The 18,147-nt window shown below is 53.1% G+C and overlaps 2 protein-coding genes across 16 annotated transcripts in view; one reads left to right on the forward strand and one right to left on the reverse strand.

The window, feature by feature from the left end:
* Positions 1 to 1,453: 1,453 nt before the first annotated feature.
* Positions 1,454 to 9,714, forward strand: Rgs11 (regulator of G-protein signaling 11). Its single transcript, NM_019338.2, is given in 17 exon segments — positions 1,454 to 1,531; positions 1,787 to 1,883; positions 1,953 to 2,003; positions 2,075 to 2,181; positions 2,858 to 2,909; positions 3,003 to 3,061; positions 3,433 to 3,509; positions 3,691 to 3,772; positions 4,296 to 4,364; positions 5,864 to 5,887; positions 5,962 to 6,023; positions 6,118 to 6,231; positions 6,328 to 6,443; positions 6,570 to 6,657; positions 6,735 to 6,873; positions 8,690 to 8,772; positions 8,856 to 9,714. Coding segments are annotated over 17 exon segments (1,404 nt in total). The 5' UTR covers positions 1,454 to 1,462; the 3' UTR covers positions 8,971 to 9,714.
* Positions 9,715 to 10,904: 1,190 nt separating this feature from the next.
* The window catches only part of Fam234a (family with sequence similarity 234, member A), a 31,120-nt gene continuing 23,877 nt past the window's right edge, over positions 10,905 to 18,147 (reverse strand). For 7 of the 15 annotated variants that reach the window (XM_087572841.1, XM_087572839.1, XM_087572842.1 and 4 more), the window contains 10 exons: positions 16,770 to 16,886; positions 16,267 to 16,458; positions 15,421 to 15,551; positions 14,872 to 15,004; positions 14,510 to 14,639; positions 13,304 to 13,444; positions 12,955 to 13,030; positions 12,627 to 12,764; positions 12,041 to 12,143; positions 10,916 to 11,949 (listed from right to left, as the gene is read on the reverse strand). In XM_087572841.1, the coding sequence (XP_087428967.1) occupies positions 11,738 to 11,949; positions 12,041 to 12,143; positions 12,627 to 12,764; positions 12,955 to 13,030; positions 13,304 to 13,444; positions 14,510 to 14,639; positions 14,872 to 15,004; positions 15,421 to 15,551; positions 16,267 to 16,458; positions 16,770 to 16,886 (1,373 nt within the window). In that variant the 3' untranslated portion in view covers positions 10,916 to 11,737. 15 annotated transcript variants of the gene reach the window in all.

The following is an 18,147-nucleotide window of genomic DNA, read 5'->3' on the forward strand; positions in this document are numbered from 1 at the left end:
CCATTATCGGCAAGCGGCACAGGGCACACCTGGAGCCCCGCAATCCTCCACCTGCTCCCTCCCTCTTGTCTGGGCAAAGGGGACTCCTGGGACCTATCAGCCTCCAGCTGGGCCACACCCTGTTGGTTCTTGGTACCCACACATTGAAGTGCAGTCTGGGCCACACAGACTCAAGATCTCTTAAAGCTTATTGATACAGACTGTGAATGTGGGGGTGGGGGGGGATGTCTGTGAGGACCTGGGATGCAGACAATTCTGCAGGTTCCTAGACAGGAACAAGACAACAAAAAGGGAAAGAAACAAAAAGTAGGTGCTGGGGGATTTCTTAATCTTGACATCCAGAGGAGACCTAGGGGTGGAAGTGAATGTTGGTTAGCCAAGGCAGGTGACTGGTGAACTGGGCCTTCAGCTGAACAAGGGCCGGGATCAGAGTTAGGAAGTGGTGCAAAGCAGTGTCTTGCATTTCTGGGCATATCCAGGCATCAGGCCCAACTTTGCTTTGCTGTGCAGCACACCAACCATAAATGCAGAGGTTTTGGGCTAGTGACCACGCTGTCCACTATCTTTCCAAAGCGAGATTCTGCAAGGAGGCCAGGATGCCAGGGAGACCCAACCATGCCCTTTGGCGAGTGTGTAATGTTAGACACTGGGATGGATAGCTTCAGCTGCCAGCAGCCTGCAGCCTCCAGAGATGCCTACTCATCCAGGGAGGACAGCTGGCCTGGGGGCAGCCTGGTTGTGCTTAAGTGAAGTAGGGCTGGGAGAAAGCTGGGGATCTTTGGTCGATGTACCGTATCTGGGTAGGACAGCCTTCCAGCTCTTCTGATTCGTTGGATAAATTCAAACGTCGTGTTGAAGGTTCCTGGTCTCAGTAAGGCCAGTTACCCCTCCTATGGCACCTGGCATTCCTTGAGTAGGGAAGAGAAAGAGGTCCTCCTATCTTCGGGAAAAAAGAAACAACACACTTGTGACTTTTATAAATGGATCAATGACCTGCCAGGCGAGGCTTACATCATACAAAACCCTTTGGCTACGCACATGTCACCTCTGTGAAAGGATACTCTTGGGCCAAGTCAAGCTGCACCCTCAACCCCACAACCCTGACTCTGCTGGCCCTCGCACTCCTTACTGGCCCACGAATGGAGTAGTGGCTATCAAGACCCTAAAACACTGCTTCCAACCTGATCTGTCTGGCTACACTCTGTCCTGTTCCAGAGCTTCAGAGATAGGTCCCATCTCTAAGACCAAGGCCTGCGGCAAGTAAGCCACCAGACGAAGACAGGATCCTCTGCCTTGTAGGCATCTGACTTCAGGCTGCCCACACTGCAGGCTATCCCAAGTCACAGTTTGTGGGGGCTCAGGCATCTCTGTGGTGAGGGAACTGGTGCCCCGAGGCTCACACGGTTAACCTTAGCGGGCGGGGCCGGCATGGGGCGGGGCGTCTCCTCTCCCGAGGTCCGCCATGGCCACGGTTAGAGGCTGCACACCCCATCGCGGGTGCTCCCGAATGCAGAGACCACATCTCAGCAAGGTTGGGCCCTCGGCCTGAGGGCATAGAGTTTGGGCAGGAGAGGGGACGTGCAACGCGGCAGATGAGAGGGGTGAACAGATCCAGGAAACCACTGGGAGTTCATGACAGCACTGGATGGCTGGGGTCCTGGCCTTTACTGCCCTAGTCTGTTGTCCCTGCGCGGTGACCTGGGAAACCTGGGGGCAAGTGTACGCGATCTGAGTTGTTCCTCTCACTCCCCTCCCAAACCCCGCCCCCTCTCGCGTTCGCTCTCAGATGGAACGGGTGGTCGTGAGTATGCAGGACCCTGACCAGGGCGTGAAGATGCGGAGCCAGCGCCTTCTGATCACCGTCATTCCCCACGCGGTGGCGGGTGAGGCTCGTGGGCACCCTGGGGGAGCAGGGCGCCGCGGTCTCCGCCCATTTCGCTTCTCCTGTGCAGGCAGAGACATCGTGGAATGGCTGGTCCAGAAGTTCTGCATCTCGGAGGAGGGTGAGATTCGGCGTACCGCGGCTTGAGGGGCGGGGGGAGGCTGGCCGAGCGTTCACTTTCGTTCTCCTCAGAAGCCCTGCACCTGGGCACACTCCTGACACAGCACGGCTACATCTACCCACTGCGTGAGTCCCGAGACCTGACGCTCAGGCCGGACGAGACCCCCTACAGGTTCCAGGTCAGGTCCAGGGTTGCAGGGTGCACCCCCACTTAGGGGAGGGTGGAGCTTATTGGGGTTGGAGCGGGACGTTGTGACGTCACTAGGCTGGAGCCGCCCTTTCTCCCCCCCACCTCCCACCCCCCACACCCAAAAATATGGACTGAGGCAAATCGAGGGAGCTTCCACTTTCTGGTGCTGCAGCAACCACGCAAAGGCCAATGTCTGCAGAGCGTTCATCTGGGGTCCCAGCAGGTCTTATCCTTGAAAAATTATCTGCTGGGTGGAGTGATAGGATCCCTGCACCTCAGTGTGTGAGTCCAGGCCAACCCAAGCTCAGACTGTGGTCACATCCTTGGATTACCAGGCTCCACAGACATTCAGAGTCAGGGAGGTAGTTCCAAGTAGAAAGAATGGGCAGGGGTGGTACATGCCTTTAATCCCAGCACTCAGGTGACAGAGGCAAGCTGATCTCTGTGAATTCCAGACTAGCCTGGTTTACAGAGTGAGTTCCAGGACAGCCTACACGGAGAAACCCTATCTCAACCCCCCCCCCCGATATGGGCAGTGGTCAGAAGGAGCGTCCACATTAGGAGGCACCCTCTGACCAGCTGTAGCTGGGAGCTATGAGATGGTGGGAGGTACTTGGGAGATAAATGGGAAGGTATTGGACATCGTTTTCCCTGCACAACACAAGACACCCTACTTTTGGACAAGCACTCTGTGGCCAGCTGCTGAACTGGACTATGGTGAGTGGGGTGGGTGGAAATCCAGGCTGGAAACAGGTGACCCCAGGGCAAGGCCATGGGGTTTGCAGCTGCACTATGCTCCTATTCTTTCAGCCATCTACCTGGCTAAGAAGAACATCCAAAAACAAGGGGCCTTGGTGGACTATGAGAAGGTGAGCCCTCCAGCAGGCTGAGTGCAGCACACGCTCACCCCTTGAGCCGCAGCGTACAGCTTAGGCCACTAGACAATACACACATACCCCTGTTCACCCCCTGCAGCCTCACTGGGAAGGGCCCTCCCCTCCCCCCATAGGGGGAGGATTAGGGTTCCCAGAAGGGGAGACCGCCCCTGTTTAAGACCCAATGGGTTGAGCTGGTATCTGTATCAGGTAGGGACACACACACACACACACACACACACACACACACACACACACACACAATTAGCTCCCTGCAGTGCCCCTGGGAGGAGCTGCAGCCCATATCCCAGAGGCCTGTGTGGGGATTAGCAGCTTTACCCACTGGATTCCCTGCTGCCCTCCAGGAACATTACACCCTGCTGCACAAGAAGATCAACCATGCGTGGGATCTAGTATTGATGCAGGCTCGAGAGCAGCTGCGGTGAGACACCACACCATAGCTGGTGGGACGCTGAGCTCAGAGTGTCCAGGATGTCATCGAGCTGGCCACCGGCAGCCTTGGGGCCAAGAACATGACATCGCAGGTTCCTCTGCCCATGGCTGAGTGTGGGGAGTGCTGTGGTAGAATCAGCTTCCTCTCACCTCTGCCTACTCTTTCCCAGGGCTGCTAAGCAGCGCAGGAAGGGAGACAGGCTGGTCATTTCGTGTCAGGAGCAGACATACTGGCTGGTGAACAAACCCCCTGTGAGTCCTCGTGTGGTGACAGTGGAGGAGTTTCCCTGAGAGTCTAAAGGGGTCTGTGTGCTTTGCTAAAAGACCCTCTCGAAACTGCTTTCTTAAGCTGTGGGAAAGTGGATTTCAGGGTTTGGGTGGGTGTCAGGGAACTTGCTTTTGTTTCTTGGTTGACAATGTAGAGGTGTCATGGTCAGATCTGAAGCTGCCTCTAGTCCCAGACCACAGAACAAGCCAGGTTCATTCTGTTTAAGGGAGACACACAGGAGCCAGTGTAGGGCTGAGGGTCCTAGGACACAAGGCTGATCTCAGCTGCAGCGAAAGGACTGGGCTGTGGGGGGCAGTGCTGGGAAACTGAGGTCTGCTTATTATCCAAGGGGATCCCTCTGAGTCACGGTGGGCAGAGAGATGGGGTTCAAGGCCAGGTCAGGGCTCAGTTCCCAAGTTCCTAGGAATGTCAGTTCCCACACCAAACAGTATTGAAGTCTGTGGGGGTTCGGGGGCTCAGCACCCCCATCTTATCATCCTTCTGCAGCCTGGGGCACCTAATGTTCTGGAGCAGGGTCCTGAGAGGGGTTCTGATAACCCCAGTCAAGTGCAGATGGTAAGCACTTCACACTCAGCCGTGTCACCCTAACTGCTGCTGCTTTAACCCCAAGTCTAACACACACCCTTCCACTCGGCACACTTCCAGTTTCTTTGGACTGCTCACCCCATTTATCTATCATTTGATCTACCTAAATGGACCCTCCCTCCCGCCTCAGACTCCCTTAATAACTCCATCCTCTTTCTCTCACCTGCTGCCTTGGGTGCAAGTAAGTGGCAGTCCCAGTCCCAGGGGAGGGCGGAGGAACCCTCTTCCTCCAGGGCTGAAGCAACAGAGTTCCCAGGGAAGTGAAGTGGTGACCAAAAGGCTTTGGCCTGAGGGCTCTGGGTCTGCAGGCATCTCCCTCCAAAGCCTTTGGTAACCTGTAAACTAGAGAAGGTGAGACTCAGAGCAGAGAGCCTTAACTAATGTAGCAGTAAGTGACAGTACCCCTACTTGCAAAAGCCACTCCCACCCAAACCCAAAATTTAGAACAGTTCCTGTTGTCTCCTAGCATCTTGCTAACTTCAGCCCCTAATTTTTTTTTATATATATAAAAGCAGAGAGAGCTAGGATGGCTATTGGAAGTCAGAGATGTCATCCACCTACCTCAGCACCATGCCCAGTATGGCTAAGAGGGGAATAGTTGGCCAGTCTACTAGGTGGCCCCTGCAGTCTAGCCACACAAACCTGCCTAGAGGGGCTATGGCTCAGCTAAACCAGGCTCCCCAGAGAATTTCTCAGTATATAAGTCTTTAAAACGACTTTAAAGGCCAGGCATGGCGGCATGAAGAAGCAGGGACTCTGTGAGTTTGAGGCCAGCCTGATCTACATCGCAAGTTCCAGGACTATATAAAGCCAGAGCTACCTTAAAGATTCTGTCTCAAAACAAGCATTCAGGCTTAGTGGCACACACCCTTAGTCCCAGAAGCAGGGAGACAGAGGCATGTGTATCTTTGTGAGTTCTAGGGCAGCCCAAGTTCCAGGACACTCAAGGCTGTTACACAGAGAAACCCTGTTTCAAAAAAGACCAATCAGCTCCCCCCTCTTTCCCACAAAACAAAACAAAACAAAACAAAAAACAAAAAAAAACCAACCAAACAAAATATTTTAAGTGCCAAGGATGGTGGCACACACCTAATCATAGCACTTGGGAGGTGAAGACAGAAGGATCATAAATATATGGGTGTCCTCAGCTACATAGTGAATTCAAGGCCAGCACAAAGAAACGTCTCAACAACGACAAAAACACTTGAAGTCACTGGGAAATGTGACAGGTTAATAACAGGTGAGCAGTTTCTAGACAGACTTAGGGTTTTGTAGAACATCGTCAGGGTCCCTGAGTAAAGTCTGGGAGAGTTCTCCTGGACGGCTAGGAGGAGAGGGTTCTAAAGACCGGGTGCAGGTCTGAGCCATTCTTGGCTACACCCTGGTGGGGAAGGTCTCAGCCCTGGGTGGTGTTTCTGAATCCCAGAGGGCTGCTTGTAACTCAAAACAACTGTGTCTTTCAGACCTAGAGCTCGGATTTCTATAAGTGTGAGGTAGGTCCGAGGGACTTGGGAGGGTACGATGCCCATTGCCCAGCACAGGTCCTGACTCAGCTCTGGTGTCCTAGATCGAGTGCTTCAGGAAGGCGCTGAGCAGGAACCGGGTGAAGTCCTCTGTCTGCCTCGAGGCGTGAGTGAGAGGCAGCAAGAGCCCCTTTCCAACTCAGACCCTTTATAGAGCTCTGTCCCTGAGGCTACCCTGCACTGCCCTCTGGAACCCCCAGGTACCTGAAGTTCAGCAGCCAGCATGGGCCGCACGATCCCATCCTGTCAGGGTGCCTGCCCAGCAACCCCTGGATCACAGACGATGTCACCTACTGGGTCATGAATGCGCCCAAGTAAGCCCCCAGTCTTTGGGTGCCCTTGTTAAGTGCTCCTGGACTGGTAAGATCATGAATATCCTACTCTCTTGCTTCCCACCTCTCCCCTCCCAGTGTGGCTGCCCCGACAAAGCTCCGCGTCGAGCGATGGAGCTTCAGCTTCCGGGAGCTCCTGGATGACCCCGTGGGGCGTATCCACTTCATGGACTTTCTGCAGAAGGAATTCAGTGGTAAGAAGCCTACCTTCCTGCTGTAGGCACCCCCAAAGGAGGGAGCTACTACCTGGGACCCTGCCCCAGGTTTTCTCTAGCCAGTTCAGTGAGAACCCTTAACCCTGACTGCTGCCCTGTCTTTAGCGGAAAACCTCAGCTTCTGGGAGGCGTGTGAGGAGCTGCGCTTTGGCGGACAGGCCCAGGTCCCCACCCTGGTGGACTCTGTTTACCAGTAAGTGTGTGGAAATGGAAGCTAGTTGGCCATCACTTAGACCCAGCGTGGGTCACGCTGTAGCAACGGTATCTTAGGCAGTTCCTGGCCCCTGGAGCTGCCCGCTGGATCAACATTGACAGCAGAACAATGGAGTGGACCCTGGAGGGGCTGCGCCAGCCACACCGCTATGTCCTGGATGCAGCACAACTGCACATCTACATGCTCATGAAGAAGGTGGGCACATCCTGGTGTCCTGGCTATCATGGTCCCTTCTACTCTTTCTCTGTATTTTTTTTTTGGGGGGTGGGGGTTCTGTTTGGCTTTGTCAGGAGTGAGCACAGCCTCTGTCACTTGCTGCTCTGGTACCAGTAAACCAGTGTGGTGGTATCCAGACCCCACCATTGCCTACAGTTCATTGACTGGGCTGTGCCTTCCCCACCCCACCCTTTGTGTACACTCTGGTCATATGGTGGGACAGATGGAATCAAAGCTTTAACTTTACACTACGGAGCAGTTTAAAACAATTAGTCGGATCTTTGGTACTTGCTCAGAGTGGTTAATGGGGGGTTTTCAGTTCGTCTGAATCAGGGTCTCATTCTGTAATCTCATACTATGTATAGATGTCCAAACTGGCTTTTGACCTGTGGGTGATCCTCCTGCCTCAGCCTCCTGATGTTGTAATACCATAATAAATTCACAGAATTCTTAGGGCATGGGATGTATTTATTCCTGTCGTTAGGAAGCCAGAGGCAGGTGGATCTGTGTGAGTTCAAGATTAGCCTGGATTACAGAATGAGATCATGTCTCAAAAAACTCATAGATTTCAATATATTTAATGTTTCAACCCGCAACGACCAACTGCCAGGGTGTCATTAGAGACAGTTTCCTATAGTCAGACCTGCCCTGATTTTGCTACAGGTGACTTTGAAAACTTAATCCTGTGACAGCAACCAAGTGCCAGGATTTCAGACATGCACCATCACACCATCAAACGTCATTTTTTTTTTTTTTTGGTTCTTTTTTTCGGAGCTGGGGACCGAACCCAGGGCCTTGCGCTTCCTAGGCAAGCGCTCTACCACTGAGCTAAATCCCCCCATCACACCATCAAAAACAAAAAACAAAAAACAAACCAACAGCAAGGACAGCCAGGGGTACACAGAGAATCCCTGTCTCAAAACAAACAAACAAACAAACAAACAAAAAACAAAACCAAAGAAAAGTGGGTCTTTGTCCCTCAACTGTGACTTGAGTTCTCCCTCTTGACCTGGTCATTTTAATGGCCATATTCCATGTCTGCCCAGACCTTGGTGGCCTCCTGCTCTCTGGTGTGTTTTTTCTTTTGTTTGGGCAGGGCCTCTCCACATAGCCCTGGCTGTCCTAGAACTCACTATGTAGACCAGGCTAGGCTTGACCTCACAATGGCTGCCTATCTCCTGAGTGCTGGGATTAAAAGTGTGCACCTCTACACTGGACTCTCATGAGGTTTTTCGAGATTTTTCTATGGAGTGCTCTGCCCTTTAGAACATGGCTACCTTTTATTTGTCTATGTAGCCCAGGCTATCCACACATTTATGCTCCTCCTCCCTTTGCCTTCCCTGTGTTGGGATTACAGGTGTGAACCTTCAGCCTTGCTCAGCTGTGTAGATAAAATCCCACATCCTTGCCCTTCCTCTGCAAAAGTGGAAGCACTCTGGCTTCTTCTTTTTTTTTTTTTTTTCTTTTTTTTCGGAGTTGGGGACCGAACCCAGGGCCTGTGCTCGCTAGGCAAGCGCTCTACCGCTGAGCTAAATCCCTAACCCCGCTAGCACTCTGGCTTCTTATCCCTGGCCGGAGGTGCTTGACTCATCCCGGTGTGAACACGAGGTCTCTTGCCCATGTTTTGCAATCTAGCGGCCCCAGTAGATGGGGGTCAGTTCTCTCTAGGTCCTGCTTTGAATAGTTGGCCCCCCAGCAGGGTCCTCCAGGGCCTCTGAGCAGAAGGTGGTCCCAGCAATGCCTGGCTGGATCTAGCTCTGAGGTGAAGAGTCAGAGACTGGACGCTCTCTTGCAGGACTCCTATCCAAGGTTCCTAAAGTCTGACATTTACAGAGGGCTGCTGGAGGAAGCTGTGATTCCGCTGGAGACCAAGCGCTGGTGAGCCAAGCTGGTGCCCAGTGTTTGCTGAGCAGGGAGGACCTGCAGGGGGACCTGTGCCCTCAGCGCTTTCTTGTCCCCAGGCCATTCCCATTCTTGCGGAAGCCTCTGCACTCAAGTCCCAGCCCTGCTCTCCAGTCGACCTCTGGGGAGCCTGCAGCCACCAGCTCCCCTGCAGGTGGCAATGAGGACGACTAAGTGGCTCTTGCTGCACATGTCACCTTATCATCACCTGCCTGACACCCTGTGGGGTCATGTTCTCCTCACTGAGATACTCCCAGCACTGGTGTCTCCCTGTAGAGGGCCCAGCCTTGCTACGAGGCCCTTTAGCCTCCACTAAGTAAGCCCTCTCCTTCCCAGAAGGGACTGGCCCAGCTGATTCCTAGGGCAAGATTTCATTGGCTGATCCTTGCCAGGACAGAACTTGTTCTAGGAAGTAAAATCAAGGTCCTCTGTTCCTGGTATTCTGTAGTCTTCAATTCAGGACTAGGAGGCCATCTCAACCTTAGAAAGTTGTCAGTGACACATGCGGAAGTGTTGTTTCTGGCCATGCCATCCTATTCAGGAGGACTCCTCCCCTGTGTAACCTACTCCTTAGGCTAAACCCAGTGACTTCTCAGTAGACTATGTGTGCAGATGCCGTTTTACTGCCATACATGGCATCTCGTCCACCTGCCTTCTGACCAGATGTGTAGAAAGGCCACTCCACAGTGGTGTCCTGACTGTAGGGCTCCCAGATCTCTTAGCAAGTCTTTGTCAAGCTGGCAGCCGTAGCATCCAGGCTTCCTGTCTAGGTTGTCCTGTGCCACCAGCATTGCCACCCCCACCCCAGAGGTAGAAATAGAGACGGCACCTCCTTCTGCTATGCAGCTCCCGGCAGGGCTATTCTCTAGTCTCCCTCACAACCCATTCCTACAGAAATAAAAGTTTCAGGCCCTGGCACAGTCTACTCTTCTGTGGGTCCAGCTTGGCTGCGCCTATGACTTGAGTGTCTGTGGTTCAATGCATGGGTGCATAGTGGTAGGTGTGCATGTTGCATGTGACGTGTGGTATCTGTGGTGTGAATATGTTGTATATTGCTGTGTGTGTGTGTGTGTGTGTGTGAAGTGGGGGGAGATCAAGGGTGTGGTTCTGGTATAAAAAATAACCACCATGGCGTGGTGGGATGATTCAGTGGGTAAAGATCCTTGCTGTTAAGCCTGGTGACCTGAGTTCAATCTCCTACATGGCACCTATGTTAGAGAGGACTCCCACAGGCTGTCTTCCGATTTCCATATATACCCCCACTCCTATATAAATCAATGGTTTTTAAGTGGTTACTGTGGATGGTGCCTGTCTGGTTTGGGCTCATGAGTGACCCAGCTCTCTCAGGCTTCAGTGGCAGTTAGTCTGTACTTAGTCTGTGGAGGAGAAAGGGCACCAAAGACGGGTGTGTGAGTACAGCGAGGGCCAGAAACCTGTGAAAGAAGCTGAAGGTGGACAGGATGCTGTACCTGCCATTGTCCCCTGCCACAGGTGTGCCCAGCCACAGGAGGCATGACCCAAATCAAGCCCAGGGACCCTAAGAAACAATGGCAGGCTAGAGGGTCATTCAGCCCCTTAATGACCATAAACAGGTCACTGTCCTCAGCAGCCACCAGGTGGGCTATGGGGAGTGAGGTGTGGGGCACAATCTAGCCTGGCACTGAGTGGTAGGTGCCTTTGGATCCCGACCTCATATCATCTTTTGCAATAGAGAGCCAGGCTGAAATCTGGAGGCACACCCCTCTTCTCATCTCCTTCTCAGGGTCACATGTAGGCTGGGTTACCTTTACTTGGCAGGGCTGAGGGACCAACTCCCTGACTTGAAAACATTATCAACCTCAGCCATCATGTTGACACGGCAGGCACACCTGTGCACTCTAGGCTTCCATACATGTGCAGTTATGACAGTAAGTTTGTTTAGCAAACCTTGAAGGGTTCTCAGAAGAGAAGGCCTCTCAGGCCAAGCCCTCCAGGTTCTCCTGTGCTGTGACAGCCAAGGCTCACCTGACCTGCATTTCGCTGCATTCCATAACAGAACTCAGAGTATAATGACTTCCAATAACCCCCTCTTTGTCGCAAGCAGAGAGACATCCAGACAGACTGCAGGCTCACGCTGGGCTACTGGGGCTTTCCCCATCAGTGCAAATCGTTTATTGTGTTGGTTTCCATGGTGGCTGGGGTCATGGGACGGCTTTGGCTACAGAGCTAGAGATCTGGTCTGGGCAAAGCTGCTCTGCAGCCCTTGGGCTTCAGGAGCAACAAGGCACAAGGTGAGACCTTCATCAGGTAAGCACCAGAGAGTAGGGAGGGGATGTGCCTGCTGTGCCAGGGTGCAGGGACTTGTGCAGACAGCAGGTCCAGTGTACTGAGGGGAGGGACTGACTTAGCGCAGTCTAAATCCCTCAAGTGCATCCGGAGGCCCAGGACAGGGTCCTTCCTGCCCAGTCAGACTCAGTTGCTCACTTCCCAGGAGACATGCTCCCTTCTGCTTTGGAGAAGCAACTTCAGAGCCTCAGGTTCCAGTTACGGCCCTGAGCTTCGTGACTCCTGAGAGACAGTGCAGACACAGGAAAGCCAGGCTGGACTGAGGGCCCAGGGAGAAGCTCACCAGAGGTGGCTTTCCCTGTGGGAGGGTGCGGAGGCAGTCAGTGACAAGTAAGCCTCCTGCAGGGCTGACGTGCCCACCCGAGCTGGCCCAGGGAGTCCTACTTGACCAGATCAGATGGGCCACACAGTGAGACCTTTGAGGGAGGACATGGTATAGGCAGGAGGCTGGAGGTGTAGAACTATCCTTAGGTAGAACTGGTAAGGCCACAGCTCCCAGAGGGCCAGAATCACCAGGGCAAGCAGTGAGGCCAGCATGAAGGCTGAGGCAGGCCAACTTTCCAAGAGGCTTCGTTTTCACAGTTGGAGTCTCTCCATGTGCTCCAGCTGACACCACCTACACCTCACTCCGGTACCGTAGTCGGGAGAACCGGTCCCGGATAGCCTGGTCACTGTCGGAGCTGCCTTCGCTCAAGTGGATCACTCGACTGCCTGGGACAAGGTCTCGCACTTTGTGTTTGGTCAGAGAGACCAGGCCAGGCACATCTGAGCTTGCTGGGCCCGTCAGGAGCACATAGGCAGCGTGGCGGCTTGGCTCAAACAGGACCGCTGTAGGGGGAGTCAGTGCTGCTCAGGACCAGCCAGAGCAAACTACGGGGGCGGGGGAAGATCTGGACCCAGCGCCTGAGCCCATGCTCACCATCAAAGGCCACGATGTTGGCGGACACGTTGGCTAGCTCCAGCAGGATGCCGGGCAGGGTCGGGTGGAACATATACAGGCTGTGCTGCGTGTCCTGGGGATCCTGAAGTGAGAACAGCATGTGTCCCACTCACCTGTTGTGTCTGGGCCATAGCCACGTCTCAGCAGATCTTTGAGTTCCTGGAACTTTCCTGGGCAGCCCTCAGGTTCCCTTCAGAAGCTGCTATCCAAGTAACCTTGTTCACGACTATGTCCCCCAGTGTCCCCCAGTGTCCCCCAGAAGGCTAACTCCCATTCCGTGACGCCTGCCTGTTAGCCCCCTGCTTCCCCACATGGGGCCTGGTCCTGCCTGGTGTTCATCAGCACCTGCCCTCCTGTTACAGGTCTGCTCCTGCCTCCAACAGCCTCCTCCAACAGCCCCACGGCCCTGCAGGGTACTTCCCCCTTGGCCTGCACCCTCACCCAACAGTCTGCACTACACTCAGTGGACTTCCAGAGGGTCTAGTCCTGGCAGCCTCCAGGGGGATCTGGGTCTGGTCCCTCTGGCCTCGGATCCCAGACATCATACCATCTCATTAGCGCTCACAGGGTCATGGAGGCCCCAGAAGAAGAAGGCTGAGCGGTGGTCTGCAGTCATCAGGCTTGTGGATGGTGGGGCCCCAGGAAGGCTTGGGAGGGGCTGGCTCCACAGCATAGACCCAGTGCTGAGGTCCAGAAGGAGGATCTGGGGAGGGTGGGGACATTATTGGCGGACAGCCTCAGCCGACATAGGAATGTGTAGCCCAGCCATGCCAGTCACAAAGGCTGCTCTCGGAGCAATCTCACCATCTGAGGGCAGCAGTCTCGGCTCAGCACTGTGCACTCATGAACCGTGGACAGGGGAGACTCTCAATTCACACAGAAGCCCAGCCTACCTGTCTATCAAGGCTGGTTCCATTTTCAATTACCACAGACAAGGTGTCTGGTTTGTAGTGGCCAAGGATAGGTTTTCTGGAGGGATTAAAAGAGAAGACCTCACAGAAGGTGTTGGTTCAGGGAGTTGAGATGAAATTTTCATGGCTGCACACTCCTGGATTGAAAGGTGCTACCTATGCTGGAATCCAGGATGAGGGGCTGGTATCTGTGACCAGCACTTTCAGCAGCCCCTCCAGGGATAAAGGACAGATCCCAGGACAGGCCACTCCATCATCCTGCCAGCCTGCAGGACAGGCTGAGGTCCTGAGCAGGGAGTGCCCACTCAAGCTTAGCAGGAACTGCACATACCTCAGAACCTGAGTTGCACCAAGAGTCCACCTGGGCACCAGATCTTGTCCATCCAGCAGCTTACAGTCCTCAGAGCTCACAAGAAGCAAGTCCTGGCCAGTTTTCCCTGGGACATTCATCAGGTATCGAACTGCTCCAGAGCTAAACAAGGAGGTGGGGGTGGGGATAGGGAGGGATGGGAGGCAGACATATGTGGTCTTTGGGATGAGTCCTTTAAGAGGGGTCTGCTGAGGCTGGAGGGTGGCTTCCCTCAGGCCCCGGTAGTATATTCCCATGTTTCTCAGTTCCCTGACTAGAGAGAGTGAGATTCTGTTTGTGGAGCATGGATGAGCCCCTGTATGATAGACATTCTTCTTCGCTACTGCGGGATGAAAGCCAGAGACTCAAACGTGTTCGCCACCCCAGCCATCTCAACTCTTTCTCTGCCTTTGTTTGCCCGTTTCTCATTTCCAAGTGTTGTACTCAAATGAAGACCTCACAGTACTGCAAAGCCCTAGCCTGACTGGCCTGTGCCGCACACGGGGTTGTCCCTAACTAAGGCCTGTGTCAGACAAACCTGTGTAGGCAAAGTTTTGGTTTCTTTAAAAAAAACCTAGTTATCAGGGCTGGAGAGATGGCTCAGAGGTTAAGAGCACTGACTGTTCTTCCAGAGGTCCTGAGTTCAATTCCCAGCAACCACATTGTGGCTCACAACCATCTGTAATAGGATCTGATGCCCTCTTCTGGTGTGCAAGTGTACATGCAGGCAGAACTCTATATATAATAAATAAATCTTAAAAACTGCAGTTATCTTATGTGAATATCTTTTGTTTTGGGCTCAGGTGTGGGACAGAGGCTGCTTCATAGCAGCTGACATGATTTGCCTTGCACACCACAGGGGCAGGATCTTTGCCAGCTGCAGACAGTTTAATTCTGAGGACTCTGCAGAGGGCATACGTGGGAGAGCCTCAAGAGGGCCTGTGGTGGCTGCTGTTCCCGTTTCATTACTGGATTGCTGGTTTGCTATTGTTGGATGGCAGGAGATAGATTAGACTCGCCCCTAGGAGCCCGACATCCCTAATCAGCAGGAAGTAGTCTATAGAGTTAGTTATACACGCCCTTTCCCCTTCTGAGCCTCCTACCTAGTGTTGGGGAGGCGGGAGGGGTTAGGGTGGCATAAGGGTGGAAGGGAGGTAGAGTAAGAACTAGACAAGTACGCCAACAAACCTGTGCAAAAGCCTCCTGTGAGCAGAGTGATTGAGCATGTTCTCCCAGGATGGGTCTTCCTTAAAATGGTCATCTCTCCCAGTAATTCTCTTATAGAGACCCTTCACAGAGACGCCACAGAGGGCACTTGCTATTCAAAACACAGAAGGGCAGTCACCATGGGGATCAGGTGCATCCGTCAGCCCCACTTCTGGAACCACATTGTGCTATACCGGATTTATCCTTGGGCTTCCTGACCAGTGACTAAGTGTCAGCTCATGAACAGGAATGGCCGCAAGGTGGCCAGTCACCAGTTTCTTTGTATGCTTCTTTCTCTAGCCCCAAGCCAGCCCAGCATCCCAAGAATGTGGCATCCAACGTACCACAGGGCAGGAGAATATACTGAGCACCCGTTCTGGTCACGTGAAGGAGGGCGACACCATCTCCATCCACACCAAGGCTGCCTCTGTGGCCAATCTGGTACCCAGTGCTACCTGAATAGAGAGCGCCACTGACCTGTGTAGCAAAGGGTAGTAGGGGAGACAGAACCAGCTTCACCACGGGAGGGCAAGGGCAACTGTAGGGAGTTTGGAGCAGGGAGTCAACACTCATTGGGTCTGGGGAAGAGAGTGACCAACACAGAACACATGACTGTGCTGCCTAGGCTGCCCAGGAGGCATGGCAGCTGTGGGCTCAAAGCTCATACCAACACACACAGGCCATGTATATTCGGCTCCTCATGGGGAAGGCCAGCAAGCTGCCTGCAGAGGAGCCTCCCAGCGTGTTGGATGTGTGGACCTCAGGGCACAGAGCCCTAGGGGGATGCATTGAGGGGTAGCCACACGAATTCTCTTTAGGGAGAAGTGGATGAGGAAGTAGAGAGGGGGCCTGGAGGGAAGTGGGCCTGGGCACTTGAGAGCTATGCTGATCACCTCCTGTCCCTCCCGGGAGAGCATCAGCAGGTCTGGAGCACCGTCACCGTCGATGTCAGGCACCTGGAGCAGAGGACTCAAGATGGACGCATTCCCACTAAAGCTTCTGGGATGGCTCCACAGCGTTTCTCCTAAAACCAAACACATAGTAGCTCCAAATCCCCATGACAAAGGAATAGTAGGCTTACATGAGAGCATTCATCCTTGGGATTCTGAGGTCACTTAGATACAGGAGTGTGTACAAACAGCCCAAGATACTTGTTGAGAAGAACAAGTACAACCAGGCAGCCTCTTGAAAAGGCAGCTCATGTCTGTAATCTCAGCATTTGGAAAGCTTGTTGCAAGTAGGTCAGCCTGGGCTACATAGTATGACCTTGCAAAAACCCCAAAAAGGCAGCAAAGCAGAGAGATGGCTCCGTGGTTAAAGCACTCGCCACGCAAGTGTGAAGACCAGAGTTCAGATCCCCAGGAACCCACATAAAAGTTGGGTGGGTATGCTTTTCTTCCTCTGGCTCAGAGACTTATTCTAAGAGCAAAGGGCCATCTATAGACTCAGTCCAGCCCTCAAAGCCCTCCGGAGCCAAGGCCCTCCACAGCCCAAACAGGCATCCCTGTTGCCTCATAACAGGCAACACTAGTTGTCTCTGCCAGCATCCATAACAAGACACAACTGTTTGCAAAGACACAGCTGCAACAGGGCAGAGCGGCTGAAAAAGGTGGCATCACTGACTTCCAAATGGTCACACTCTCAGTTGGAGGGTTTTTACCCAGGCACCAATCCCTGGGAGAGAGCCAGGGCTGACCCCTCCAATGAGAACCACCCAGAGCCTTCCCCAGGTGGCTGACCTGTGAAGAAGTTGACTGCCATGAAAGAACCAAGTCTTCCCACCAGGACACAGGCAGAAGACACCTTGCTGTCCCGTGTCTGTGGCACGGCACACTTTACATGGGCAACATCTTGGGCCAAAGGCCGCTCCCAGAGCACGGTTCCGTTGGTCCCTGACACAGCAGCCATAAAGGTGCAGGGAGTGGAAAAGCCTGTAGGGTAGAGTCATTTGGTCAGTCTGAGACTGTGTTCTGCCGCCTCCTGTCTTCCACCTCCTGTGCTTCAGCCACATGACAGCCCATCTTCTCTAGTAGCCCCTTATCCCCGAGCCTCATGGGGCATCTGAGGTGTCCCCAGGTGGAGGAAGGGGGCTGACAGTGTTACCTCGTCTATTCTATAAAGAAGAAAATGTGATGAAGGGGTCCCCTCAATCCCCATCACCCACAGGCCCCAAATGAGAGGGGGGCCAGGACAAGGAGCCCTCTTCCCATGTGGCCACCGTAGTAGACAGAGCAGGAGTTACCTTCGTCAGCACAGGACCTGGTGGAATTGTTACTGCTGTTGGTGTTTTTATAAAGAAAGAGAACGTCCTGAACCTCGTCCCTGTCTACGTCTCCCAGAGCCAGAAAGTCGTACGTGACTGAAAGAGAAGGCCCCAAGTTACACTCCACGGCGGTGCGTGCCTGTCACCGGGAAGATCAAGCAGAATGCTCGCTCTGACTGCTTTGGTGTTCCCGCTGCACAACGTGCCACGGTGAGGTCCCCTGCTGCCAATAAGGGCAGGGTCTTCAGAGGCAGGTGGATCTGTGAGTTTGAGATTAGCCTGATCTACCCAGAAAGTTCCAGGTCAGCCAGGGCTACAAAGAAAGATCTTGTCTCAAAATATAAGTAAAAAAATAAAGAAATCTGAACATATGTGCAGGAGGCTTTCCTCCAAGCCTGGCGTGGGACCTTGGAGGTCTGGACTCTGACAGCTGGGCTCCATCAGGGAGGCCTGGCGCTGTCTTGCATCCTAGGACTCAGCTGATAAGCTTTAATAAAACCGAACACTCAGAAGGTGAAGTTTGGACATTTATCATACTCAAAATTTCAAAATGGATCGGATCCTAAATAGTTAAAATTATAAAATACAGGCCAGGCAGTGGTGGCACACTCTTTTCATTCTAGCACATGGGAGGCAGAGGCAGGCGGGTCTACAGAGTGAGCTTCAGGAGAGCCAGGGCTACACAGAGAAACCTTGCCTTGAAAAACCGTGAATAAATATATAAATTATTATAAATAAATTAAAAAACCTAATAGCTGGCAATGAATGTAGCCTAAGTGTTAGAGTATCTGCCTTGTACATAAGCCCAGGGCTCAATGCCTAGCATTACACAAACAGGGCCTGGTAAAGTGAGACAAGTGAACAAGCCATAAGGAGACACCGCCACAAACCCATCAGGATGGCTGCTTGGAGAGCCGAACTGGAAATTAGTGTCAGCAGATTAGCTGGTGCCCTGGCATGGGAGCAACAAACCTAAAATTAAATTCATTAAAAAGTCCCTTTACGGGGTTGGGGATTTAGCTCAGTGGTAGAGCGCTTGCCTAGGAAGCGCAAGGCCCTGGGTTTGGTCCCCAGCTCCGGGGGGGGGGGGGGGGGGGTCCCTTTACAGGCTGGAGAGATGGCTCATTGGTTTAGAGCACTGACTGCTCTTCCAGAGGTCCTGAGTTCAATTCCCAGCAACCACATGGTGGCTCACAACCATCTGTAATGGGATCTGATGCCCTCTTCTGGTGTGTCTGAAGACAGCTACAGTGTACTCATATATATGAAGTAAATAAATCCTTTTAAAAAGTTCCTTTATAACGAAAGTAAAGTGAATACTTTGAAATATTAAATTTCAAATGAATGAATAAGTGAA

Source organism: Rattus norvegicus, chromosome 10, assembly GCF_021556685.1.
Source record: "Rattus norvegicus strain SHRSP/BbbUtx chromosome 10, alternate assembly SHRSP_T2T, whole genome shotgun sequence".
Classification (NCBI taxonomy): Eukaryota; Metazoa; Chordata; class Mammalia; order Rodentia; family Muridae; genus Rattus; species Rattus norvegicus.